Source organism: Anomaloglossus baeobatrachus, chromosome 2, assembly GCF_048569485.1.
Source record: "Anomaloglossus baeobatrachus isolate aAnoBae1 chromosome 2, aAnoBae1.hap1, whole genome shotgun sequence".
Lineage (NCBI taxonomy): Eukaryota > Metazoa > Chordata > Amphibia > Anura > Aromobatidae > Anomaloglossus > Anomaloglossus baeobatrachus.
Window position 1 is genome coordinate 27,504,993 of NC_134354.1, and position 27,744 is coordinate 27,532,736.

At 52.0% G+C, this 27,744-nt stretch overlaps 1 protein-coding gene across 4 annotated transcripts in view; it reads right to left on the minus strand.

Moving 5' to 3' along the window:
• Positions 1-708: 708 nt before the first annotated feature.
• Positions 709-27,744, minus strand: part of ACP6 (acid phosphatase 6, lysophosphatidic) — a 42,336-nt gene continuing 15,300 nt past the window's right edge. For 3 of the 4 annotated variants that reach the window (XM_075332875.1, XM_075332876.1, XM_075332877.1), the window contains exons 2-11: positions 27,130-27,355; positions 26,815-26,943; positions 25,645-25,775; positions 22,294-22,373; positions 22,098-22,185; positions 13,644-13,776; positions 12,235-12,335; positions 11,814-11,909; positions 11,068-11,233; positions 709-1,707 (exon numbers count right to left, since the gene is read on the minus strand). In XM_075332875.1, the coding sequence (XP_075188990.1) occupies positions 1,549-1,707; positions 11,068-11,233; positions 11,814-11,909; positions 12,235-12,335; positions 13,644-13,776; positions 22,098-22,185; positions 22,294-22,373; positions 25,645-25,775; positions 26,815-26,943; positions 27,130-27,327 (1,281 nt within the window). In that variant the 5' untranslated portion in view covers positions 27,328-27,355 and the 3' untranslated portion in view covers positions 709-1,548. The remainder of the gene's footprint in view (positions 1,708-11,067; positions 11,234-11,813; positions 11,910-12,234; positions 12,336-13,643; positions 13,777-22,097; positions 22,186-22,293; positions 22,374-25,644; positions 25,776-26,814; positions 26,944-27,129; positions 27,356-27,744) is intronic. The other variant, XM_075332878.1, reaches the window with a different exon arrangement.

A 27,744-nucleotide genomic window follows, 5' to 3' on the forward strand; every position in this document is an offset into this window, starting at 1 on the left:
GCCCGCTCATCACTAGTTACGAGTACTGAGCACTCGAGCATGGTAGTGCCCGCTCATCACTAGTTACGAGTACTGAGCACTCAAGCATGGTAGTGCCCGCTCATCACTAGTTACCAGTACTGAGCACTCAAGCATGGTAGTGCCCGCTCATCACTAGTTACCAGTACTGAGCACTCAAGCATGGTAGTGCCCGCTCATCACTAGTTACGAGTACTGAACACCCGAGCATGGTAGTGCCCGCTCATCACTAGTTACGAATACAGAGCACCCGAGCATGGTAGTGCCCGCTCATCACTAGTTACCAGTACTGAGCACCCGAGCATGGTAGTGCCCGCTCATCACTAGTTACGAATACAGAGCACCCGAGCATGGTAGTGCCCGCTCACCACTAGTTACGAGTACTGAGCACCCGAGCATGGTAGTGCCCGCTCATCACTAGTTACGAGTACAGAGCACCCGAGCATGGTAGTACCCGCTCATCACTAGTTACCAGTACTGAGCACCCGAGCATGGTAGTGCCCGCTCATCACTAGTTACGAGTACTGAGCACCCGAGCATGGTAGTGCCCGCTCATCACTAGTTACGAGTACTGAGCACTCGAGCATGGTAGTGCCCGCTCGTCACTATTATTCACTAGGGTCTGGTTGTGCATTTTTTACCTTATCTATTTATATTCCCTTTATATGCTGTAAAAAAAAAAAACACAAGTTAAAGAATAAAGACTTTATTTTTTTTCCCACAAAATATGAACATTTTTTTTTAAAAATAAAGGATACAGAAGATACAGAATGTTTCCCTGAGGATCTGAGCAGCTTAGGGTCATGGGGTCGTTACCCTCGTTCATTACAAGCTCTTTGTGGCCCCCATTAGGCCACGTCTCTTCACTCTTTCGATTCTGATTAAAGGGACGGGCACAAAACGGGAAATCTCGTGTATTTTCTTGTGTGAAATACAATTGCTGTGATGGGAATGTGTGACATCCTGGACTTTGCTATATGGAGAAATGTAATTAACACTCATCAACTTGACATCTAATAAAATAAGGAGCGCGGTGATCCGGGCCGGTCAGAGGCGCTCACTACTGCGGCCAAGGTGAGCAGTGACCTCGCTGTTATGAGGATTAGATACATTCAGATATCTAAGGACTATTTGGGTACACTGGCTATGTCCAAGATCATATATCGGAAAGATTGATTCAGCCTCGTTAGAGTTGTGCTGAATTATACTCCAGAGCTGCATTCACAATTCTGCTCGTTATTAAACCTGTTTGCTGTCAGACTCCCCCCTAACACTTTAGCTGAGCTCCTGTAATTCAGGTGGCATTTATTCCTTTAGTATTTGATGTAAAAAAGGACAATTCCTCCATGCAAATCCCCAGGATGATCTCCATGAGGACACCGCGCCGCGGCTGACGAGCACAGAATCATGAGCGGAGTCCTGAGAATATTGGGCGGTGAAATAAGGGAAAGAGACGGAACTTTTTATGTCCTTGTGGACAGTGAAATGTTGGACGTTTGGTTTCTTGGAGCGGACGGGCAGCTCTAGGGTTTATATCGAGCGCAATGCCTTCTCCTTGGCCCCGGATACCTCCTCTTCACAGTGGCACAACCGCTTGTAGTCGTCTGGACTAAGAGGGAAATCCGCCAGAGCGTTCAGAAACTGATCGAGGGGGCACAGGCCGGAGCGGCAGCCCTTCACCAACTGCTCCTGGAAAACAAGATCAGGGAGAAGGTCAGATCTATAGAGAAACATGGCGTCATGTAGAGACCCCTCTGTATGATGTCACCTTGTAGTGGTTGCTGGGCTCACACAAATCAAAAATGTGAACCAAGAACCTCCAATGTATGGAAACTGTCAATATAGAAATAATGCAATAAGAAAAGCCACATCTGCAACCAACACTCATTGCCCCCAGTGTATATAACATCTGTCGCGGGCGGAGGGGACGGCTCGCCACGCTCGGGTCCGGGGCTTCTGCTGCTGCTGCTTGGTGGCTCGAGCGGTGGACCGGACCCGGGGACTCGAGCAGCGCTCCTCGCCCGTGAGTGAAAAAGGGTGGTTTGGTTAGGGAGATTGTTTGTGACGCCACCCACGGGACGTGGTGATGATGGCACTGCTGGTGACGGGGATCCCGGAAGAGATGGTAGGGTGCAGCTAGGATGTTGTCCCCACCGTGGGTAGGGGGTTGGTGATCCTGGGGCCCGGTGGTGTAACGGGGAGGCCGGATGGCTGAGGTGCAGGGACTGCGCAGCGCGGTGCCGGACGGCACTGGTGTACTCACTCAGACAATCACTGACAAAGTCTCTGGTAAACCAAAACGGCCGGATGGACGGGTCCCGCAGCCGGCTGCAGTGTTGATGTTGTGCTCTACCCGGACGGCTGATGGTGGCTGTCTTTCCCTGCACCTTTTAGAAATGTTCTGACTCCTGTGGTTGCCCACCGGTAGTCCGCTCCCCGGCGTATAGGTGCCGTAGGAGCACGTTTTGCCCCCAGGCGCTGGCCCTTGGGTCTCTAGCCTGTGGCGGTGGCTGTATATCGTCACGGTGTGAGCGGTTGCCTTCAATCGGGACTTGGTTGTTGGGGAACCCCTGGGGTTCCTGTCACATTCGGATTTGACTATTGACGGTGGCTCCAAGCCTGGTCGGGGTCCGATGGCCCTGCCTGTGTGCTTAGCTTCACTCCGTTCCCCGGTCCAGTACCGGCGGGCCGACGCCCGACCCCGGTCCTTACGGCTCTGCGGAGTTCCACCAACTCCTACAAACGGCCACCACCGTCTGCCAACCTTGCTGTCAGTGCCTGGGCTCCTACCCAGACACCTCAAGTGTTCACTCCTCTCACTTTCACCTCCAAGACTGATCTGACACCTTTCCCGCCTCCAGGCCTGTGAACTCCTCGGTGGGTGGGGCAAACCGCCTGACTTCGCCCCACCTGGTGTGGACATCAGACCCTGGAGGGAGGCAACAAGGGTTTTTGTCTGACTGATGTAACTGCCTAGGGTGGGGGTGTGTATGTTATGTCTGTGACTACCTGGCTAGTCCAGGGCGTCACACATCCGGCCCCCCACATGCCCTCTACCTTTACTAATGGCCGGTGGTGCAGAGCTCATTGATACCAGCATGTCCTGTAATAGAAGCCATTGGGGTAACAAGTCTGTTTATGACATTTCTACCTCCTGAATTTTCCCCATCTCCTGTGAGTGCTCTTGAGTGGGAGAACCCGCAGCAAATCAGCCACAAAGTGGAGACCCCGTAACATTACAGAGCGGGGGGCCAAGTGCTGAGGAACAGAGGGCAGAAAAGTCACCGGCGCTCTGCTGACCCCATAACTGCAGAGTCCAGACCTCCTCTGGAAACATCAGCAGAATCACTGAGCTTTTTGACCAAGCAGCTGCAGATCACCAAGCACAATGCCGAGCCGTACATCACCAAGCACAATGCCGAGCCGTACATCACCAAGCACAATGCCGAGCCGTACATCACCAAGCACAATGCCGAGCCGTACATCACCAAGCACAATGCCGAGCCGTACATCAAGCACAATGCCGAGCCATACATCACCAAGCACAATGCCGAGCCGTACATCACCAAGCACAATGCCGAGCCGTACATCAAGCACAATGCCGAGCCATACATCACCAAGCACAATGCCGAGCCGTACATCACCAAGCACAATGCCGAGCCGTACATCAAGCACAATGCCGAGCCATACATCACCAAGCACAATGCCGAGCCGTACATCACCAAGCACAATGCCGAGCCGTACATCACCAAGCACAATGCCGAGCCGTACATCAAGCACAATGCCGAGCCATACATCACCAAGCACAATGCCGAGCCGTACATCACCAAGCACAATGCCGAGCCGTACATCAAGCACAATGCCGAGCCATACATCACCAAGCACAATGCCGAGCCGTACATCACCAAGCACAATGCCGAGCCGTACATCACCAAGCACAATGCCGAGCCATACATCACCAAGCACAATACCGAGCCGTACATCACCAAGCACAATGCCGAACCGTACATCACCAAGCACAATGCCGAGCCGTACATCACCAAGCACAATGCCGAGCCATACATCACCAAACACCATATCAAGCCGTACATCACCAAGCACAATGCAGAGCCGTACATCACCAAGCACAATGCCGAGCCGTACATCACCAAGCACAATGCTGAGCCGTACATCACCAAGCACAATGCCGAGCCGTACATCACCATGCACAATGCCGAGCCGTACATCACCAAGCACAATGCTGAGCGTCAGATGCAGCGGTGTAAAGCCGCCACCACTGGACTCTGGAGGAGACGTGTTCTGTGCAGGGACGGATCACACTGCTTTATCTGATGGAGGAGGTCCGAGTTTGGTGAATAGAGAACGTCACCCCCTGTGCAGATGGTGGAGGAGACTGATGCTGTTATCAGGGGTCGGCCTCAATTATGGGAAATCTTAATTCTTCCCCACAAGACATTTGGAGAATTGCAGCTTCCAGCTTTGTTGGAAGAGTTTGGGGAAGACCCTTTTCTACTCCCCATGATTGTGGCCAGTGCACAGAGTCCATACAGACATGATAGGGAAGAACATGACACCGCACAGAGACGGACCTCAGCCATAACCAATAACCAGACCGGAGAGTATGACCCCGGCCTCCCCCCAACATCAGGGTCTGGATGGAAGGGCAAAAATTCCCACAGATGCCTCCAAAATCTACAGAAGGGGGCGACTCCATAGTAATGTCTATGGATGTAGGGTGGGAGGTCGGTGTGTAATGGAGGGGGCACATACTTTTCTCCGTATATACCGTATATTCCTGTTCCGTCTCGCTACCTTTCTCCCGGAGTCTAACCCATTACGTATACGTCTTGCAGATGGCTTGTGCCGTCGGTGAGAGGACGCAGATGTTTTCCTTAGGAACATTCTTTACAGAAGCCTTTGCTCTGCGAGTTATCGATCACGATGATGGCGGCGAAAACAGGAGCAAAAAGCTTAAAGGAATTTCCGGGGATTCCCATTAAAGTTGATTAAAAGGTGAAATGCCGTCCGGGAGCGGATCCTCCCTCCCCGCGGGTGAACAGATCCCAGGAGGATCCGAAAATCACCAGGACACCTGCAGGCCCCATCTTACATCTCACACAGAAATGTGAACATCTGGGGGTAAAGAACTGGAGAAACGAGCAACACTAGACTCAACTATGGCTGATAACAGAGAACAATAGTAAACTAGCATTTTAAGGCTCTAATTTTCTGTTTTTCCTTTCCTAAAAATGTAGTAAAACATCAATTCTTCATCTAAGGCTCTAGTCCTGGAGGGGGAAGCAACATCTGGATCTGTGCAGGGCGACTGCCGCAGGGTTACTGCACCTGCGCCCCCTGCTGGCCAGTCTTATGTGGATTAACAAAGATGTTTTCCCCACGGACAATCTCTTGCGTTGGAATATCACAGCATTTCAGTATACAGCCAAAATGGTTGTGCTTTGTGTGAGGTCCAATATGGCGGCGGCAGAAGCCTCCACAGCCCACCGGCACCCCGTGACCACTTTCCAGGGACCTGTCACTGATCGTGCCATTTAAAAAGCCACTGTCTGAGACAGATAGCGGGATTTAGGTTGTTAAAAACAGCAGAGATCTGAGCTTTACTCCAGTCGCTGCAGGTAAAGACAGATGCCGGCTGTATAAAAGATCCATCATATGCCAGGTATGGAACTAGCCAAAGAGCCCACTCTTTACACTGGGACCTGACGTCTGATATATACATACAATAACAGATTGGAAAAGAGTTAAAGATGCTGCGGTTTTGTTTTTGATATCTATAGGTTCCTAGGAGCCTAAAAAACACCCACATACTGTATTTAAGAGCAGAATCCCAAATCTCAGCACTAAAAAAATAGACGCTGCATCAAATCTGCATGAAAGAAAATAATAAGTGGGAAAATGTAACAATAAACAAAAATAGCAAAAAATGCAACTGTATGTTGGGGCAAAGACCTGCAGATAAAAAAAAAAAAAGTGTGGAAACGTGGCCTGATCATCGTGTGGCTCCAAAATCTTTTTGCAAAATGCAACATATATTTTTTGTAAATTCCTAATTCAAAATATATCCATGTTTTACCCCAGTTTTTACTGCCTGCACCAAAATACTGCAATATTTCTAACTGCATTTCTAGATAAAAGTGGTGAAATGCAGACCGGTACAAATAAACATGGTGGGAACATATACAGTGTGTCCACCCATATCCTGTCCACCGCCATTAACTTGAGAACGGCGGCAGCTATAGGCATAGAAGTGGTGTCTAGGTATAGTAAAGTAGCCATGCGCTACGCAATGAAACCACCTATAGCGCCACCTGGTGGAAAACAACAGAGTTAGCATTTTTATCTCGAAAACGGAACGAGATAGAGAAAAAAGTGAATTACAAAGTTGTAGGGCATCATCAATTCAATACGAATTGACACCTTGCATACAGAAATGCTATGATATGAAACCCATGACACCCCCACCCCCCCCCCAAAACATTGAATGCTGGTCACGCATATGGCGCTCATGTAACTTTGATGCTCAGTGGCCCCCGTCAGCTGCAATGCACATCTGGCCTCTGCACAGCATACTGTATCTTGCTGCACGTTGTGCAGTATGGTAGGTGACACGTTTGCACAAGCATCTGTGATACGTCGTTGTAGGTCCTGCAATGTTGGTGGAGGGGTCGCATACACCTGCTGTTTGATGTGACCTCACAGAAAGAAGTCCAATGGGGTCAGGTCAGGTGAGCGTGGAGGCGACTCCACACAGCCACCATACCCAATGACTTGTAGGAAGGTCTCCATGAGGTATCGCTTCACGTCCGCAGCCTTGTGAGTTTTACACGTTCTAATCATAGCATTTCTGTATGCAAGGTGTAGACTCGTATTGAATTGATGATGCCCTACAACTTTGTCATTCACTTTTTTTCTCTATCTCGTTCCGTTTTCAAGATAAAAATGCTAACTCCGTTGTTTTCCACCAGGTGGCGCTATAAGTGGTTTCATTGCGTAGCGCATGACTACTTTACTATACCTAGACACCACTTCTATGCCTAAAGCTGCCACCGTTCTCAAGTTAATGGCGGTGGACAGGATATGGGTGGACACACTGTATGTAATGCACATAAAAAGTCACAATTTCAATAAAAAAAATGAAAAAAAAAAATCCATCACTGGCCTCTCGAGTTTAACAAGTGTTGCTTATCATTAAGGTGCTGTCTAAGATGACAAGAGACAAATCAGCAAATCCCAGGGCTCATTTCCTTCTCATGCGGCTTTAGAATGCAGGTAGAGAAGCGGGGGGGGAGGCTCCTGCTGCAGCCAGATGCCACACAGACTGGTCTGAGTTTTTTGAGAATGGAGAGGGGGATTGGTGACCGATGGACAGGGATCATATTTTAGGTAATAGGACAGGATCAGAGTCGTTACCACCCTAAATGAGGGCTGTCATCCTATATACACGTGTGGCGCCCCTGAGGCTTCCGTCGCCACAGGTCATTGCACCCCATCAGCGGTGTGATGCCCCATTCTGGGTGAGGAAGGGAGTGAACACCGGTCCCCTGGTAAATCCACACTACACCCATTGCTAGGAACATACTGGGACCAGGGATAGTGGCAGAAAACCTCCCATGCTGCATGCTGGGAGGGGCCGTAAGACTCATCCCTGCTCCTATAGGGTACAGCTTAGCAACTGGGGAGGTGGGAGGAGCCACCAGAGAGCAGATAGAGAAAGGAAGGTCAAGTTAGTTTCAGTTTACCTCAGAGAGTGAGAGAGTGAGGAGCCAGCATGTAGCTGTGAAAGAGAAAGGAGCTCTGTGAGCTCAGAGTGTCCGCACAGAGAAAGCAACAGAAGTCTGAGAGAGAGTGCGGAAGGAGGAAGAGGTCTGCAGGAGGCAGGCAAGGAGGAGAAGTAGAAAGAGAGCTCCAAGTCAGTCAGGAGCTGAGAAGAGGAAAGAGACGCTTCCTGGTGAAGATCCTGGGACTCGGAGGGTCCAGGTGACACCAAGCAGAGAACAGAAGGGATTCCAGGGCCACGGGTAGCTGTAGAGCTGCGGTGGCCTGGTCCACAGGAACATCGGTGGAGGGATCAAGCTGCAACAGGGGACGGTCCCTAGAAACCGGAGGAGTGCAAAGATCATCTCCAAACAGTAAAAACCGAGGCCCAGGGAATGTTGTAAACTTCCCGGGCCACAGCCCACTGCAGAACTTCTAGAAAAGGGGTAATCAGCCGACAGGTGACCCCCCAGCCTGGAGGCTGTTGTGGAGGCCAAGCCAGGTTTATCCTACAAAGGCAAGGTTTAAGGAGACAGCTGAAGACAGAGACACTTAAGAGAAGGGTACCGGCTTTTGCTCCAAGAATCACCCAGAAACGGCGGAGGTCCCTGACAGTGGTCCCAGCAGTCCAAGGGTTCCTGCCGGCCTTGACAAGAATTGTGAGTAAAGAACTTGAAACTGCACCCTTGGAGTTGCCTCTGTTATTTCATCTGCATAGACACTAATAAGCACCAACTGTGCCCCGGGGCACTGCTCCACCTGTGGGGAGTAGTACCACCATTGCTGCCATATCATCCCCCGGAGGCCTCATACAGCAGCGGCGGCTTATTAGACGCATACCACAGGTGGCGTCACGAACACAAACTTTAATTCAAGCCACATATTCTACTGACACCCACCAGGGCCACGGAGCCGGGCCCAGCCACCACTGACTACCTCCGGACTAGTCCGGCCCGGCACCGGGTATCCCATAGCCCTGGGGTGGGCGAGTCACACGCAGGGTAGAGAGGGTGAGGGAGACCGATATCTACAGATTTGTGGTAGAACAAGTTTAGCCCTGCAGGGTAGAGATTATGAGGGATACCAATATCCATAACCTTACAGGGTAGAGGTGGCAAGGGAGACCGATATCCCCTGCTCTGCAGGGTAGAGATGGCAAGGGAGACCGATATCCCCTGCTCTGCAGGGTAGAGATGGCAAGGGAGACCGATATCCCCTGCTCTGCAGGGTAGAGATGGCAAGGGAGACCGATATCCCCTGCTCTGCAGGGTAGAGATGGCAAGGGAGACCGATATCCCCTGCTCTGCAGGGTAGAGATGGCAAGGGAGACCGATATCCCCTGCTCTGCAGGGTAGAGATGGCAAGGGAGACCGATATCTCCTGCTCTGCAGGGTAGAGGCGGTGAGGGAGACCGATACCCACAGCTCTATGGTACAACAATTTGAGCCCCGCAGGCAACACAGATCAGAGGAAAGGAGTGGAGTTCATTAGGTATCCAGGCAGAGCGGTGGGATCCGTCCGGACGTCGGCGCGGAGCAGCCGGATGATCTAATTCAATTCTCAAAATCAATACAAGAACAAAGATCCGGAGGCCGCGCGCTCTGCGTTATTACTGCGGCCTCGCTGCTGGGGATTTACAACTACAAAACGGGAGGGAATCACCGCTCTGGAGGGGAAGAGGCTTAAAGGGGATGTCCACACTCTCAATTTCATATATATCAAATTAATTGGTCCATGCCCGGTAATGACGGATTAAATCTTGTGTTTTCAGTGTTATCTGGTCTCGGGTGTTTCAGACGTCTTCAATAAAAAGAATCTACAGTTTCAGGAATCCTGATGCCCAAACTACATATCCTGGCACGCCTCCCCCTCCCCCATATTTCATATACATCACCATGCATGGTGTATTATTATGAGGATGGGTATGGGAAATAATTTATATTGCGCATGCGCCGAGTGCTGCTTGCTAGATTATGAATGATGGGAGTTGCAGACTAAAAATCCCAGCATGCCTATCCCTCCCCCTTCCAAATATTACATATACATAATAATATAGAGTGTATTATCAAGATGGGAAAGGGAAAGAGTTTGTATTGCGCATGCGCAGAGTGCTGCTTGCTACAGGATGAAGGATGGGTACACATCCCAGCATGCCTTGTCCTCCCCACTTCAAATATTACACATACATAACAATGCAGGGTGTATTATTAGGATGGGAACAAGAAAGAGTTTGTATTGCGCATGCGCCGAGTGCTGATTGCTAGCTAATCAAAGAAGGGAGCTGCACACTACACATCCCAGCATGCCTCATTCCTCCTCCAAAATAACTATTTTACATAAAGGTGCAAACTGGTTATTTGGATGATGGGAACACAGATAAGGAAAGAATTTGTATTGTGTGTGCCAGCTCATGCGCAATACAAGACTTTTCCCCGTCTTTGTTACCATCTTGATTGCTCAAGAAGCACCGCTGTGTAAATAACTCCTTTGTAGGGGGGAGGTGAGGCATGCTGGGATGTGTAGTTTTTAAGTCCCATTATCACAATCTAGCATGTACGCGGTAAATTTACCATCCAGCGCATGCACAATACAAAATGAATATCTATCTGTGTTACCATCCTGATTACTCATGAAGCACCAGTGCGCAAATAATTTCTTTGGGGTGGGGGGGGTGTGGGAAGGTGAAGCTGCTGGGATGTGTAGTTTTTACGTCCCATTATCAAAATCTAACATGTACGTAGTGAATTTATCGTCCAGCACATGCGCAATACAAACTAATTTCCTATCCCTTTTTCCCTTCTCACTGTTAATACCAGTTATTAGGGTGAGCAAGGAATGCTGGGATCTGTAGTTTGCAGTGCGCATGCGCCGGATGGTAATAAATAATGATTTATCGCACCTATAAACTACACATCCCAGCATGCCTCACTCCACTCCCAAATAAGTCATTTACGTTATAGTACATACTCAATAACCAGGACGGGGACAGGGACCGAGAACCAGTTTGTTCTGCGCATGCGCAGTGTGGCAGCACCAGACAGGATAAAGGGACTGCTGCTGCCACATGTGTCTCTGTTCTTGTAATTTTGTTTGCCAGCAGTGGAGTAAAAGTAATTATAGTGCTATATAGTACACTGCCTCTGAGGTTGCAGACTTGATTTAGCTTCCTCCCGCTGTAGAAAAAGTGTAGGAAAAAGAAATTCTGTGCACTGAGGGTCGGGTGCGGGATGAGGGCGCCTGTGCCGCTCATAGACACGCGCTGTGACGTCTCACCTTCCCGTTGTAGCTGAGGCGGGTGAACCACTCCTTGGAAGGCCGATGCTGGTACAGCTCGAGAGTTATGTCAGAGGCGTACGGCGGCCACTTCTGGTCAAAAATTCCAAAGGCCTCAAGAAGAGGAATGAGAGTCACATCGTGTGTGGAGTAGAGGAAGAGCTTCCTGGAAATAGAAACCAGCCGGAGTCAGAGAGAAGCCGCGCCTGTACACAGCCGGGGGCCACCTGTGTCCCCCCACAGTGCCTGTATACGGCCCGGGGGCCACCTGTGTCCCCCCACAGTGCCTGTATACGGCCCGGGGACCACCTGTGTTCTCCCACAGTGTCTGTATACGGCCCAGGGGCCACCTGTGTCCCCCCCACAGTGCCTGTACATGGCCCGGGGGCACTTCTGTTCCCCCACAGTGTCTGTATATGGCCCAGGGGCCACCTGTGTCCCCCCCACAGTGCCTGTACATGGCCCGGGGGCACTTGTGTTCCCCCACAGTGTCTGTATATGGCCCAGGGACCACCTGTGTGCCCCCACAGTGCCTGTATACGGCCCAGGGGCCACCTGTGTGCCCCCACAGTGCCTGTATACGGCCCAGGGGCCACCTGTGTGCCCCCACAATGCCTGTATATGGCCCGGGGGCCACCTGTGTTCCCCCACAGCGACTGTATACGGCCCGGGGGCCACCTGTGTTCCCCCACAGTGTCTGTATACGGCCCAGGGGCCACCTGAGTCCCCCCACGGCGTCTGTATACCTGGGCTGGGGGTCGTCAGAGGAGCGCCTCGTCGTCTCCAGCATGTTACTCTGTAGGGCGTAGAGGAAGGGGCCCACGCTGAGCCTCACAGCTTCCCTGCGGGAGAAAAACCGGACACTGTGACAACCTGTGATTGCAAGGGGTCATTGTCTCCTGGTGGAGACCGCCAACAAGAGTGTGAGACGCAACTCTCCCTGGAATAAAATATATGCAAATTAGCTCTCTTCAACACTCTCCAGTGCCACCGAGTGGAAGTAGCCACCTTGGAAATCAATGTCCAACCCTTTACAAGCAGATTACAGCTCTGAAGCCTCTAAAATTCTGAATGCTGAGGCTCAATACTGATAGGTGCTTGTATGTTTCTCCTCTGCAGCTAGAGGGCGCCATTATAGCCACATTACATTGGTGGCAGCACACGTACCTGTTATTGGAGCCCATGGCGTAAGACAAGATATCGATGGCTCTGCGCTCCGACCGCTGCAGGTGGCTCTCGTACTGTGCGGAAAATGGGAACCCGTGCGCCTGTGGAGGTAACGCATCCCGGTGACTGAGTGCATCCTCAGAGACTGAACTATATAATAATACTGCAATGGACACCAGTACAGAGAGAACTGCGCATGCGCTGGGGACGCCCGGCTCATCGGACCCCTTTATGGAGAGAACTGTGCATGCGCTGGAAACACACGGCTCATAAGACACCGGTACGGAGAGAACTGTGCATGCGCTGGGAACACAAGGCTCGTCGGACCCTGGTACAGAGAGAACTGTGCATGCACTGGGAATATATGACTCATTGAAGCCTAGTAGGGGGAGATCTGTGAATGCGCTGGGAACGCACGGCTCATAAGACACCGGTACGGAGAGAACTGTGCATGCGCTGGGAACACAAGGCTCATCGGACCCTGGTACAGAGAGAACTGTGCATGCACTGGGAATATATGACTCATTGCAGCCTAGTAGGGGGAGATCTGTGAATGCGCTGGGAACGCACGGCTCATCAGACCCCAGTACGGAGAGAACTGTGCATGCGCTGGGAATATACGGGGAGCCTAGTAGGGGGAGATCTGTGTATGCTCTGGGAATGTACGGCCCATCAGACCCCAGTATGGAGAGAACTGTGAATACGCTGGGAACGTACGGCCTATCGGACCCCAGTATGGGGAGATCTGTGCATGCGCTGGGAACGTACGGCCTATCGGACCCTAGTATGGGGAGATCTGTGCATGCGCTGGGAACGTACCAGTCATTGGACCCCAGTATGGGGAGATCTGTGCATGCGCTGGGAACGCACGGCCTATCGGACCCTAGTATGGGGAGAACTGTGCATGCGCTGGGAACGTACCGGTCATTGGACCCCAGTATGGGGAGATCTGTGCATGCGCTGGGAACGCACGGCTCACCAGACCCCAGGTTTAGTGGACATAAACCTCCCTAGCAGACGCCTTCTGATAAAAATGCAACAATAATGACATGCCAAAAAGTTCCATTCCTGGAGACCGTCCCAATTTCCGCTTGCTGTCAGTGAATGGATCACCACATGAGGTTATAGACTGATCGCGATAGATTTGTGTCTCTTCTTAACCTTAAAACTATGAAATAATCAGAGACCAAAATCCTGCCCTGATGATGAGACGGTGACAGGTGCGGACCGGAGAGCCATGCGCTCCACCCGTCCTCTCCAGGAAAGTGCTGCAATAGTGTGCGGTACGTGGCACCGTCCACTGTCGCTGGCATCACAACTGGTATTTCATCTCTAGTTGTGAACCTGAATATCGCCATTCATTGACAGCAAGCACAGATCTAGAAACCATGAGAAGCTCGCGTCCTGACCTGTTCAGCGAAGAGATTGTCCAGCAGTAAGAAGAAGTCCACCTCCTTGGCGCTCTCAATGTGAAGGTCCCGCTGGAGCTTCTTCAGATCGTCCTTCATCTTCGGCTGAGAAGAGGCGAGAGTCACACGGCCACTGAGAGGACACACAATGGACACTCACATCACAGCCATACAGGGGTCAGACCGCGTATAATGCGGCCGCTTCAAGGGGGCGTCCATGATTGAAAACTACTACTGCTTTTTTTTTTTTTTAAGAAACAGTGCCACTCTGTGGTTGTGTCTGGTATTGCAGCTCAAACGTACTCACTTGCAATACCAGATACAGCCACAAGGTGGCACTGTTACTACACGACTAATGTCTTTATACAGCAACACATACATTGGACCCATATTATTCATCAATCAGCCTACATGCCGTTCAGGAACCTAAGAAAGCTGGGTGACAAATGCCGGAGAGCTGCAGCCGTGTTCTCTGTACTGTGTGCTGGTAAGTTTTAAGTGTGCCCCTAAGTAGAGGAGTCGCAATATGACGCCCATACCCCCAGAGGTCACAGAGATGGACCCCGGGTCACAGGGACGTGGCGTCTTCGTGGTTTTGTCTCCAGACTGTGGTTTCTCGTATTACACAGAATCTGCAAACACTGTCACAAACCACCGGGGGGGTCACTCAGAAATCCCCCGCGCTGGCTACCAGTACGTCACAATCGGGGGGTAACAAGTGGGGGTCACCCCTCCTTTATACCTCCCGACCGACAGACAGAGCACGTGACGCGCTCTCTAGCGCCCCTCTTATAGTCAGGCCAATTATGGAATTGCCCGACAATAAGCAAGGAGGCCGCTATACTACTTATGCCGATTATTGAAGGGTCCCCGGTGAGAGTAGGGTATATATTCCCCCGACCTCCGCGGGCGGAATATATAAAATCTCCCCGAATCTCACTGGCCTCCCCACAATAATCCTTGGCACAATTCGCTGCCACCAACCGATTTACGGTAACTATTAGCCGAACACACAGACGTGGGATTCAAGATCGAGATAACAGAACAGCCCAAGATTAATTATATAATTTAATCAGCCTAAAGCACACTAGAACTACAATATATACAATAGGGAATCTACAGAATATACATATGTCAGAGTACAGTTACAATCAAAGCATGGGTTACAAACAGGCATACACAGTTCCAGCAGTTACCTTGTTGCGTCTGGCCACAGGGGGGCGCTGTACCCAGGTTTTCTAGGATCCTTCCCACAGATGTTTCCTACACGTGCCCCCAGCGAAAAGAACACTGGAAAATGGCCGAAGTAGGGTTATCAACCTGGACAAATCCAGGTCCCCTCCTACCTTAGTGACCTCAGAGGGAGCACTGCTCCACCCCTGGCTTGAGTTATGGACAATCCACAACATGGAATATGGGCCATAACTTTGCCTGGGAGCGTCGTAGGCGGACGCCAATGCTCTCATTGTGACAGTTATGAATTTAGCTACAGAACGAGGGGACTCATGACCTGTCTGCCAGTTCCCCATTGGCTGATATCACGCCTGGGGCATTTCCCAATGTCCTGCTCCCATAAAAAGGGTGTGCCTGCATCGTCCGCATGCGGAGACACCATTTTTATGGTTGCCATATTTATCGGAAATATGGCTTGCGAGATATGAACCATTTTTTACTGGAGTCGTTCTGTCTGGCTATTTCCATAGCCTTGCTAACTAGCTAGCAGCCCCCACTACAGGGTCACGGCAGGGAGTCATCCTGTGTCCATTGTCCTAAAGCCACCTAATTTCCATATCACAGGACATGGCCATGGAGGTGTAAGTGGAACACTGAGAACAAGAAGGGAGGGGGCACTGCCAGGGAGTGATGAGGGATTATGACTGGAGTCATAATTCATCTTCATATCCCGGGATTTGCCTCACACCTCCCCCCTTTTGAGGGCGCTAGGGGGCAGCACACTCCGGTGTTCCCCCGTGCGCCCGTCCGCGACCTCTCCTTGTCGGGACAGCCCGTCTGCGTTACCGTGGTCACGGCCCCTTTTGTGGCGAATGGTGAAGTTGTATTGCTGGAGCGCCAGGCTCCATCGCAACAATCGCCCATTCGTCCCAGAGACGGTGTGCAACCAGCTGAGGGGATTGTGGTCCGTCTCCACGATGAAGTGGCGCCCGTATAGATAGGGTTGCAGACGCTGCAGGGCCCACACTATGGCCAGGCACTCCTTCTCCATCGTGGAATAGGCAACTTCCCTTGGTAACAGCTTCCTGCTCAGGTACAAGACTGGGTGCTCTTGGCTCGCAGAGTCCACCTGGCTGAGCACCGCACCGAGGCCGAAGTCACTGGCGTCGGTCTGTACTACAAACGGCCGCGTGAAGTCGGCTGCCTGTAGCACGGGCGGGCTGGACAGGGCGTCCTTTAGGGCCCGGAAGGGGAGGAGGGTGGCCCACAGCTGGGACCGTTGGTCTTCCAAGAGCTGGTGGCCAACCTCCACATCCTCAATGGATCCGCCTGCCCTAACCTGGGCTAGCATATCCAAGAGGGTTTCCGCTTCTCCCTCCTCGGGCAGGTTGCACACGGGGAGCGCACATGCCTCCCGCTCATGATGTGCCTTCATCATGTTCACATGGAAGGGCTTCCGCCTTCCACGGGCAGGGTCCAGGGTGACCAGGTACGTTACAGGGTTGAGCTGCTGGTACACGAGGTATGGGCCTTCCCAGGCTGCCTGAAGCTTGTCCTGTGGTACGGGGACCAGTACCCACACCTTTTGACCCACTTGGTAGGTCCTCTCACAAGCGTTCTGGTCGTACCAACGCTTCTGATCGGCCTGGGCTTGAGCCATATTGTCGTGTACCAGTTGCGTCAAGGCCTGCATTTTGTCCCGGAAGCGCATGACATACTCGATAACCGACACTCCAGGGGTGGCCAAATCCCCTTCCCAAGCCTCCTTCACCAGAGCCAGGGGGCCCCGCACACGTCGCCCGTACAGGAGCTCAAACGGTGAGAATCCTGTTGAGGCCTGTGGAACCTCCCGGTAAGCAAATAACAGGTGTGGGAGATACCGCTCCCAGTCACGCCCATGGGAGTCGACCAACATCTTAAGCATCTGCTTTAAGGTGCCATTGAACCGCTCGCACAGGCCATTAGTCTGTGGATGGTACGGGCTGGCCACCAGATGTCGCACCTGGACTTGCTTACAGAGGGCCTCCATCAGCTGGGACATGAATTGGGTCCCCCGGTCAGTGAGCATTTCCTGGGGAAAACCCACTCGGGAGAAAATCTCCAGCAATGCGGTGGCCACCTTGTCAGCCCGAATGGACGACAAGGCCACTGCTTCTGGGTACCGGGTGGCATAGTCCACTACCGTCAGTATGAAGCGTTTCCCGGAGCTGCTGGGGATGGCCAGCGGGCCGACCAGATCCACAGCCACCCTCCTGAAAGGCTCATCGATGATGGGCAGAGATACCAGTGGGGCTTTGGGGCGTGGCCCCGCCTTCCCCACTCTCTGACAGGTTCCACACGAACGGCAGTAGGCAGCCACATCGGCCCCCATTTTTGGCCAGTAGAAATGCTGGTTTAACCTGGCCTTGGTCTTAGCGATCCCTAGGTGTCCGGCCATCGGAATCTCATGTGCGATCCGCAACAACTCCGTCCGGAACGGATAGGGTACCACCAACTGTCGGTCCCTGGGCCACGCCTCCGGTGAACCCTGCTGGACCGTGGCCCGGTACAGCCGTCCTTGGTCCCAGACCACTCGCTCCGGGTCCGAGTCCGAGGGAGGCTGTGCCGCCTGCTCCTTAAGAGCTTTCAGGCTGTCGTCAGCTTCTAACGCTGCCTGAAACCCCTGACTAGATGTGGCCAGAATCGACGAGACTGTCACATCTTCGGTCAGTACCCCGGGACCTGTGTCCTGGCCTCCACCTGACTCGGCTGCCACTTGGTCAGAAGGGGAAGAGCTATCGGACCTCCGGGAGGCCCCTTGGCTCCCAGCACTCCCACTGCGGGTGACAGCGGCCACAGCCGCTGCGACCGTGGGTCGTGCCTGCTCCTCCTCCGTTCCTGACCAAGTCGCCGGTTCAGGCAGACCTACCTGGCTTCCTGACACCCCGGTTGTGGGGGAACCATGCACCGAGATCTTACCTGGGAGCACTTCCGCTCCTGGACCGGCCCCAATCTCACCTGCCTGTTCCCCTCCTGCAGCAACAGAACCCCGCTGTGAAATCTCTGGGGACCCCACATTTGCTGTGGTAGCCCCCACCCCACACACTGGTCCTCCCCCTGCAGCACCCTGCTCTCTGCTTATCCCTGCAGAGGGCAACAGATCCCAGCTCACAGGCTGGTTACTTGTAGAGGCATTGTCACACCTTTCTCTGACCCCCTCCCCTGTCACAGCTGCAGCTGAGTGTGTGTCTATGGTGTCTATGCAAGCAGAAATATCAGAGTTCACTCCCTCCTCCCTTACATCATTCATAGATAACACATTAACATTGTTAGGAGTCATGTCAGTACGGGCTGAAGGTTCAGCCCTTGGGGGGGGCCCAAACTGGGAGGTTATCTGCCCCAAATCTGTCCCAAGTAGCACGTTTGCAGGGATCCGATCAGTTACCCCCACCTCCCTCACCCCCCGCCCTGCGCCCCAGTCCACATAAATGTCAGCAACAGGCAGCGCCGGGTCAGTGCCTCCAATCCCGGAGACAGCGAGGGTTTTTCCAGGGATCAAGTCTTGGGGGGACACCATCTCAGGCCGCACCAGAGTCACCTCCGAGGCGCTGTCTCGCAGTCCTATGGTCACAGACCGGCCGACGGTGACAGGTTGGAAGCTGTCCAGGGACCTACCACCACCCCCACCCACACAATACACCTTGGGCGGCCCTTGGGACGGGGACGGAGCCGGGGCCTTGGGACGCTGAGGGCACATGGCCTTGAAGTGTCCAGGTAGGTTGCACTGGTGGCACCGTCTTGGCTCTGCCACGGGCCTGGAGAGGGGAGTTGAGGGGGACACCCCCTGCAGTCTAGGGGCAGGTGGGGCAGTCGCAGAATTCATCTTACCCCCTCTCCAGGTGCTGCTGGTGGCCGCTCTCCTGGCCTCAGGGGCCCGGTTGTTGGTGTAGTCATCGGCAAGGGCAGCTGTAGCCGTGGACCCCTTTGGCTTCTGGTCTCGGATGAACTGGCGGAGATCCTCAGGGCAGTTCCACAAGAGTTGCTCCGTGATGAACAAGTCCAGGATCTCCGGTCCGGTGGAAAGCTGCAGGCCTTGGGTCCAGTGGTCGGCAGCTCGGGCAAGTGCCCGCCGGTGGTCAGCCCAGGAGTCCTTTGGTCCCTTCTGTAGGCTCCGGAACTTCTTGCGGTAGGACTCTGGAGTGAGGTTGTACTGTTGGATCAGGGCCCGCTTGATGGTGTCGTAGCCCTGATCTGCCTCAGCAGGCAAGTCCCCAAGGATATCCAGGGCCTTACCCCTTAAACGGGGGGTCAGGTATTTGGCCCACTGGTCCTTGTCCAGATGGTGCTGCAAGCAAGTCCGTTCAAAAGCAGTCAAGAAAGAGTCCAAGTCTCCATCCTTCTCCAGCACTGGGAAGTCCTCAACACGGACCTTTGGAAGTTTGGTGTCTCGAAGGTCACGTGTGGCTGATGAGGGCCGGAGCTGAGCTAGCTGCAGCTGGTAGTCACGGTCTGCCTGTCGCTCTCGCTCTCGCTCTTCACGCGCTGCCTGCCGCTCTCGCTCCGCAGCCTCACGCTCTGCGTGCCGCTCCGCAGCCTCAGCGTCACGCGCTGCCTGCCGCTCTGCCCTGCGCTCTGCCAGGAGTTCCTTGTAGCCCTTCTGGTCTCCAGCCTGGAGAAGGGCCATAGCCATTTGAAGAAGGCTATCCGAGCCTCCCAGGCTCGGTGGAATGGCACGTGGTGATCTGCGGCACGCTGCAGAGCTAGGCGATTCACTGTCCCTTTCCGAGCGGAGGGCTGGCATCTGGCTCGTTGAGGAACCTTGGGTGAGCTCCTCCTCATCTTGTCCAGCAGTGCCAGGTTGCGCAATGTCCTCGGCAGAACGGTTTTCTGGCGTCGAGCTCCTGGAGGACTCGTGGGCAACCTCCTCATTGCTGTCCACAGCACCGTCCTCCCTCTCTTCGGCTCCTGCCTTAGCATTGGCCAGTTGCATAGCTCTGCTCCTGGTGCCATCAGCCATTCTTGCAGACTTTTGGTCACTGACACAGAACTGACACCTGATGCCTCCACACACCTTACAGTATCTGCACTCTGACACTCTAGTGTTGAGCTAGTCTGAAGACCCCAGCAGCCACAGCTGCTGCAGGCAGTCTTTAGTGTCTGGGAGTATGGGTCTCACACTCACACACACTATTATCTCGATCCCACCGCTATGCCACCAATATGTCACAAACCACCGGGGGGGTCACTCAGAAATCCCCCGCGCTGGCTACCAGTACGTCACAATCGGGGGGTAACAAGTGGGGGTCACCCCTCCTCATTACCTCCCGACCGACAGACAGAGCACGTGACGCGCTCTCTAGCGCCCCTCTTATAGTCAGGCCAATTATGGAATTGCCCGACAATAAGCAAGGAGGCCGCTATACTACTTATGCCGATTATTGAAGGGTCCCCGGTGAGAGTAAGGTATATATTCCCCCGACCTCCGCGGGCGGAATATATAAAATCTCCCCGAATCTCACTGGCCTCCCCACAATAATCCTTGGCACAATTCGCTGCCACCAACCGATTTACGGTAACTATTAGCCGAACACACAGACGTGGGATTCAAGATCGAGATAACAGAACAGCCCAAGATTAATTATATAATTTAATCAGCCTAAAGCACACTAGAACTACAATATATACAATAGGGAATCTACAGAATATACATATGTCAGAGTACAGTTACAATCAAAGCATGGGTTACAAACAGGCATACACAGTTCCAGCAGTTACCTTGTTGCGTCTGGCCACAGGGGGGCGCTGTACCCAGGTTTTCTAGGATCCTTCCCACAGATGTTTCCTACACGTGCCCCCAGCGAAAAGAACACTGGAAAATGGCCGAAGTAGGGTTATCAACCTGGACAAATCCAGGTCCCCTCCTACCTTAGTGACCTCAGAGGGAGCACTGCTCCACCCCTGGCTTGAGTTATGGACAATCCACAACATGGAATATGGGCCATAACTTTGCTTGGGAGCGTCGTAGGCGGACGCCAATGCTCTCATTGTGACAGTTATGAATTTAGCTACAGAACGAGGGGACTCATGACCTATCTGCCAGTTCCCCATTGGCTGATATCACGCCTGGGGCATTTCCCAATGTCCTGCTCCCATAAAAAGGGTGTGCCGGCATCGTCCGCATGCGGAGACACCATTTTTATGGTTGCCATATTTATCGGAAATATGGCTTGCGAGATATGAACCATTTTTTACTGGAGTCGTTCTGTCTGGCTATTTCCATAGCCTTGCTAACTAGCTAGCAGCCCCCACTACAGGGTCACGGCAGGGAGTCATCCTGTGTCCATTGTCCCTAAGCCACCTAATTTCCATATCACAGGACATGGCCAGGGAGGTGTAAGTGGAACACTGAGAACAAGAAGGGAGGGGGCACTGCCAGGGAGTGATGAGGGATTATGACTGGAGTCATAATTCATCTTCATATCCCGGGATTTGCCTCACAACTTGGTTTCCTCTTTTTCTTCAAACGCGGAGGTTACGATGAATTCAGGAAGCCCAGACATGAATGCAACATAAAGGGGGGGTTCCGGTTAAATGAAAAGGCAGCACAGACGGGGGGGGGGTCTGTGCCACCTTGATCCCCAGAATGGGACACTTCTGCTCCATTCATTCTCTATGGAAGAAAGCCGAGTGCCGCACTCTGTGGACTGGTGGTAATGTCATCTATCGGAATACCCCACAACAGTGATTAATGCCGCCTGAACCCCGTGCTGCACAATTATAGCTGCGAAACGCAGCGGCTCATTCCCGCCCCCATCCCCATGATTGACAGGTCTCTCCTTATTCACAGATATAGTGGGAGACTTAGCGGGAGAAGCCACCGGGGACCTGCCTTGGACGAGCCGCATGATCAGCACGGTCCGCGGCGGACACATCACTCCGAACCAATAACGCAGCCATCATCAGATTCACACATGTGTGAGGGTCAGGCGGCCATGAATCTCCCATCATCCTCCCATTAATATTTTCATTTTTACTTCCTTGCTTTCTGTCAAAACCTTTTTTTAATATTTAGGACCTTGTGCCGATTTGGGTTTGTTTTCAGTTTTCTTCACATCGAGTATTTCTTTTTACACTGATTTTTATAACTAGGAAAAGAAGTTAGCTACTTCCTCTAGTCCTGAATCCACCAACAACCTGCGAGTCCAAACATTCCCTCTATCAGACGGAGAAGTAAGGTCCAATATGGCTGCCCCTATATACCCCTCCTCCCTAACTATACGGGACATCTCGCGGACGGGTCACCTGGTCAGACGTTTCAGCTCCTTGCAGCCTTGATAATTGGGGTACAGGATTTCATTGCCGGCTTCAGCTGTGACTATAGTAACGGGGCCTATAAAAGAAAAGTCACATCCGAACAGACAAGATATTTACGAGCGACCCCCAGTATAATGCGGACCACTGATCCATAGCACAATGTAGGTCATGTATGATCACTCACCTTCTTGTCGCTGCTGGTAGAGTCCGGCCAGCAAACACCGCGCCGACTCCAGATTACGGACTATGTTGGTGGAGCGGACGCTGAAATATAAACGAATACTAAACAGGGCGACTTTACAACCCTCGTATCTGCTTTGTCCCACAACCCCAAATGGCAGGATTTACTGCTCAACCATCGCAACCCCTATGTCCAACAGATCACTGCCCTTCCCTCAGAACCTTCCTCACCACCATCACTGAGGAGATCCTACTCATCTTCTCTCTCAATCGCCCCTCACCACTTGTACAATTGACCCCATCACCACCACACTTATTCTGACCCTAACTCATGTCTCTAACTTATCGCTAACATCTGATACCTTCCCTTCTACTATCAAACGCGCCACAATCACACCTATCCTGAAGAAGCCATCCCTCAATCCATCTTTACGTCCATCAATTCACCTCCAAGCTTCCCAAGCAGCAAGTCCAAGATGAACTTTCCTCCCACATCTCATAGAACTCACTCATTGACCACCTACAATGCGGCTTCCATCCCCAACACCAGAATGAAACTGCCCCGACCAAACTTACTACTTCTGCCAATGCCAACAGACTCTTCTCTATACATCTCCTTCTAGATGTGTCCTCTTCATTTGACCACTCCCTCCTATTACAGATCCTTTCTTCCCTTGGTGTCACAGACCTCACCCTCTCCTGGATCTCCTCTTACCTTTTCAACCGCACTTTTAGTGTCTCCCACACTATCCCCTCACCCCACCCTTTCTCTGTTGGTGTCCCTCAAGGCTCTGTCCTGGGACCCTTACTCTTCTCCATCCATACCTCTGGCCTGGGAGAACTCTTAAAGTCCCATGGCTTACAGCACCTATATAGTGATGACACTCAGATCTACCTCTCAGGCCTAGATGTCACCTCCCTGCCATCCAGAATCCTGGGGTGTCTATCAAGCTACAACCTGCATTAACCCCGCTGCTGCCTCCCTACCACGGTAGCTGCCGCCTCACAACCACCGGAGCTGCTGAAACCATCCCAACCCACTGCTTCCTCCCCCATTATCCTGTAGACTAAGCCCATGAGGGCAGGGTCCTCTCCCCTCTGTCGTTTCCTGCTCAGAATAAGCTGCCGGATTTGTACAAGGAATATAACAATTTCTATCCATTAAATGCCTTTTCCTACACATTCACCAGTTTTCTTCCTTTCTGCCAGATCCATCTCTGAGCTGGTGGATGGCAATTAGCTGCTATGATGTCTCCCAGAAATGAGGGATTCCTGCTCTCCTATCTCTATGCAGCACCTGGTCAGAAGCAGCAGCAGCAGCATGGAGGACATTATACAGCAGCAGCATGGAGGACATTATACAGCAGCAACATGGAGGACATTATACAGCAGCAGCATGGAGGACATTATACAGCAGCAGCATGGAGGACATTATACAGCAGCAGCAAGAAGGACATTATACAGCAGCAGCATGGAGGACATTATACAGCAGCAGCATGGAGGACATTATACAGCAGCAGCATGGAGGACATTATACAGCAGCAGCATGGAGGACATTATACAGCAGCAGCATGGAGGACATTATACAGCAGCAGCATGGAGGATATTATACAGCAGCAGCATGGAGGACATTATACAGCAGCAGCATGGAGGACATTATACAGCAGCAGCATGGAGGACATTATACTGCAGCACTGAGCAGGGTAGCTGTGAATCCAGCTCTGACTGCAATAAAAAGCTTATCAGAAAGCCACAGCAGCACAGCGGACACAGCAGTTCTAAGCAATGTAGCTGTGAAATTAGCACCTGGTAGGGTAAAACACAGATTATAAATCAGTAGAAGCATGGAAGACATATCCCTGCAGTACTGAGCAGTGTAACTGTGAATCTAGCTCTGGGTAAAATGATGAATGATCAATTCAAGAAGCAGGAAGAGGAGGTGGAAGAGAAGTGGCTCATAAGTGGAGAGAGAAGCAGGAGGAGAAGTGGCTCATAAGTGGAGAGAGAAGCAGGAGGAGAAGTGGCTCATAAGTGGAGAGAGAAGCAGGAGGAGAAGTGGCTCATACGTGCAGAGAGAAGCAGGAGAAGTGGCTCATAGATGCAGAGAGAAGCAGGAGGAGAAGTGGCTCATAAGTGGAGAGAGAGAGAAGCAGGAGGAGAAGTGGCTCATAAGTGCAGAGAGAAGAAGGAGGAGAAGTGGCTCATAAGTGCAGAGAGAAGGAGGAGGAGAAGTGGCTAATAAGTGCAGAGAGAAGCAAGAGGAGAAGTGGCTCATAAGTACAGAGAGAAGCAGGAGGAGAAGTGGCTCATAAGTGGAGAGAGAGAGAAGCAGGAGGAGAAGTGGCTCATAAGTGCAGAGAGAAGAAGGAGGAGAAGTGGCTCATAAGTGCAAAGAGAAGGAGGAGGAGAAGTGGCTCATAAGTACAGAGAGAAGCAGGAGGAGAAGTGGCTCATAGGTGCAGAGAGAAGCAGGAGGAGAAGTGGCTCAGAGGTGCAGAGAGAAGCAGGAGGAGAATGGCTCATAAGTGGAGAGAGAAGCAGGAGGAGAAGTGGCTCATAAGTGCAGAGAGAAGAAGGAGGAGAAGTGGCTCATAAGTGGAGAGAGAAACAGGAGGAGAAGTGGCTCATAAGTACAGAGAGAAGCAGGAGGAGAAGTGGCTCATAAGTGGAGAGAGAGAGAAGCAGGAGGAGAAGTGGCTCATAAGTGCAGAGAGAAGAAGGAGGAGAAGTGGCTCATAAGTGCAAAGAGAAGGAGGAGGAGAAGTGGCTCATAAGTACAGAGAGAAGCAGGAGGAGAAGTGGCTCATAGGTGCAGAGAGAAGCAGGAGGAGAAGTGGCTCAGAGGTGCAGAGAGAAGCAGGAGGAGAATGGCTCATAAGTGGAGAGAGAAGCAGGAGGAGAAGTGGCTCATAAGTGCAGAGAGAAGAAGGAGGAGAAGTGGCTCATAAGTGGAGAGAGAAACAGGAGGAGAAGTGACTCATAAGTGGAGAGAGAAGCAGATTTGTTGAATAAAATATATTCTAAAATTTCTTATAGACAATTGTAATGATTTATGCAAAGTTTGTTAATTTGAGCAAATAAAGACCCCATCCCACAGATAATGGTCACAAGAGCGGATGTAAGGAAAATCCATGTAAGGAAAGAAGGAAGAAACACAGTGAAGACCACTGTAGTGATTGGTCCGGGTGTTACGGGGGCTTCTCCTGACCCTGCAGGTCACACACAGACACCACCCTTTATATGTTTTTTTAAACATGTAGCGATAACATATAGCCCAGAACTCAGCGGGGTGGGGGGCGATTACAGATCATTGGTTTCCTTGGTTATAAGCAAAATCTATTTTCCAGAAACTTACTAGACCTCCGATGCTTTAAATACTGGTGAGAGAAACGTCTGCTCCTCCACATAGTCCTTCCGAATTCTGGCACCGAGGGAGAACATCTGCTGCATCCCGATAGTGGTGAGCTGTCCGGGGAACGAGCCACCCTAGGGTAGAAGGAGCTGTCAGGACCAGGGGAGGGGGAGGCAGGGGCTACACAGCGACATTAACTGCAACACAGGCCGCGAGGCCAAAAATAACTCTATGCCGCTAGGAACACCCCACAAGAGCTGCCGTGTACCGGTAACACCCCACAAGACCCGACGTGTACCGGGAACACCCCACAAGACCCGACGTGTACCGGGAACACCCCACAAGACCCGACGTGTACCGGGAACACCCCACAAGAGCTGCCGTATACCGGGAACACCCCACAAGAGCTGCCGTGTACCGGGACACCCCAAAAGAGCTGCCGTGTACCGGTAACACCCCACAAGACCCGACGTGTACCGGGAACACCCCACAAGACCTGCCGTATACCGGGAACACCCAACAAGACCCTCCATATACCAAGAACACCCCACAAGACCCGACGTGTACCGGGAACACCCCACAAGACCCGACGTGTACCGGGAACACCCCACAAGACCTGCCATATACCAAGAACACCCCACAAGACCCGACGTGTACCGGGAACACCCCACAAGACCCGACGTGTACCGGGAACACCCCACAAGACCCGACGTGTACCGGGAACACCCCACAAGACCCGACGTGTACCGGGAACACCCCACAAGACCCGACGTGTACCGGGAACACCCCACAAGACCCGACGTGTACCGGGAACACCCCACAAGACCCGACGTGTACCGGGAACACCCAACAAGACCCGACGTGTACCGGGAACACCCAACAAGACCCGACGTGTACCGGGAACACCCCACAAGACCCGACGTGTACCGGGAACACCCCACAAGACCTGCCATATGCTGAAAACACCCAACAATTCCTGCTACTTTGAAGATAATCTGACCCGGTCATGTAGACCCCACACGTCGGCCCTGGTCACAGTCACTCATATTCTTCCATTTGTCCATTTTTCCTGTTTCGAACATATCAACTAGAAGACCCGGCAGCACACCAGTCATTCATGCTGAGATCTGCAAATGGTTAATACCGGGTATACAAGTATCCATATATATTTACCTTGAGCCTGTGTGATCTGTATCGCTCCTCAAAAGGGGATGGGGGTTTGGGCCCCCCCACCAGATCAGTGACCCTGTAATTAAACTGTGTGTGGTCAGGGGTCTCCAGGAGAGTCGGTGACCACTCCACCTGTGAAACAAAGAGTATTGAGAGGTGTACGAGACATGTGATTGGTATTTATCAGTGTTTCATGATACTTAAAACACTTATACAGCTATACTCAGCTAATATTACACTTGTGGCCAGCAGAGGGCGATCTTACACCATTTCTCAGTTCTCATGACCTGTTTCTACAGACATGGCTTCCTATTATACCTGCTCGCTGTGTGGGATTTGCTTTAGAGGGGTCCGCGCTCCATGGCGGAACACGACCTGCACCAGCTTTAGCTCGTAGTCCCGGCTCTCTAGGCCACGCTGCCCAGTGATCTTCTGGACGTCAGCAAATGCAGCTCTTTTCTTGTGCAGAAAGTAAAAGATGGAGCCTACGAGTCCGACACGAGTCCAAGTGCCCATTATGTGCTCGAGAGGTCGGAGACTTCTTCTGGGGCAAGGAATTAATAAAAGAACACGTTAGAATATGCAATATGTGACTGCACTGTTTAAATCAAGAGTGGGAACCTCCAGCAATATGGCGGCGGCTGTACCTTCAATTACTTCTGACACTGCAGCCACAGCCCCTCCTGTGATGCATGTGACCCAGTGTGCCCTATGTGATGTATATACAGCAGTCTCAGTGTCTCCTATGTGATGTACTATATATACAGCAGTCTCAGTGTCTCCTGTGTGATGTATATACACGTTTCATTATCTCCTATGTGATTTATATACACCAGTCTAGGGGTCTCCTATATGATGCATATACAGCAGTCTCGGTGTCCCCTATGTGATTTATAAACACCAGTTTCAGTGTCCCCTATGTGATGTATATAC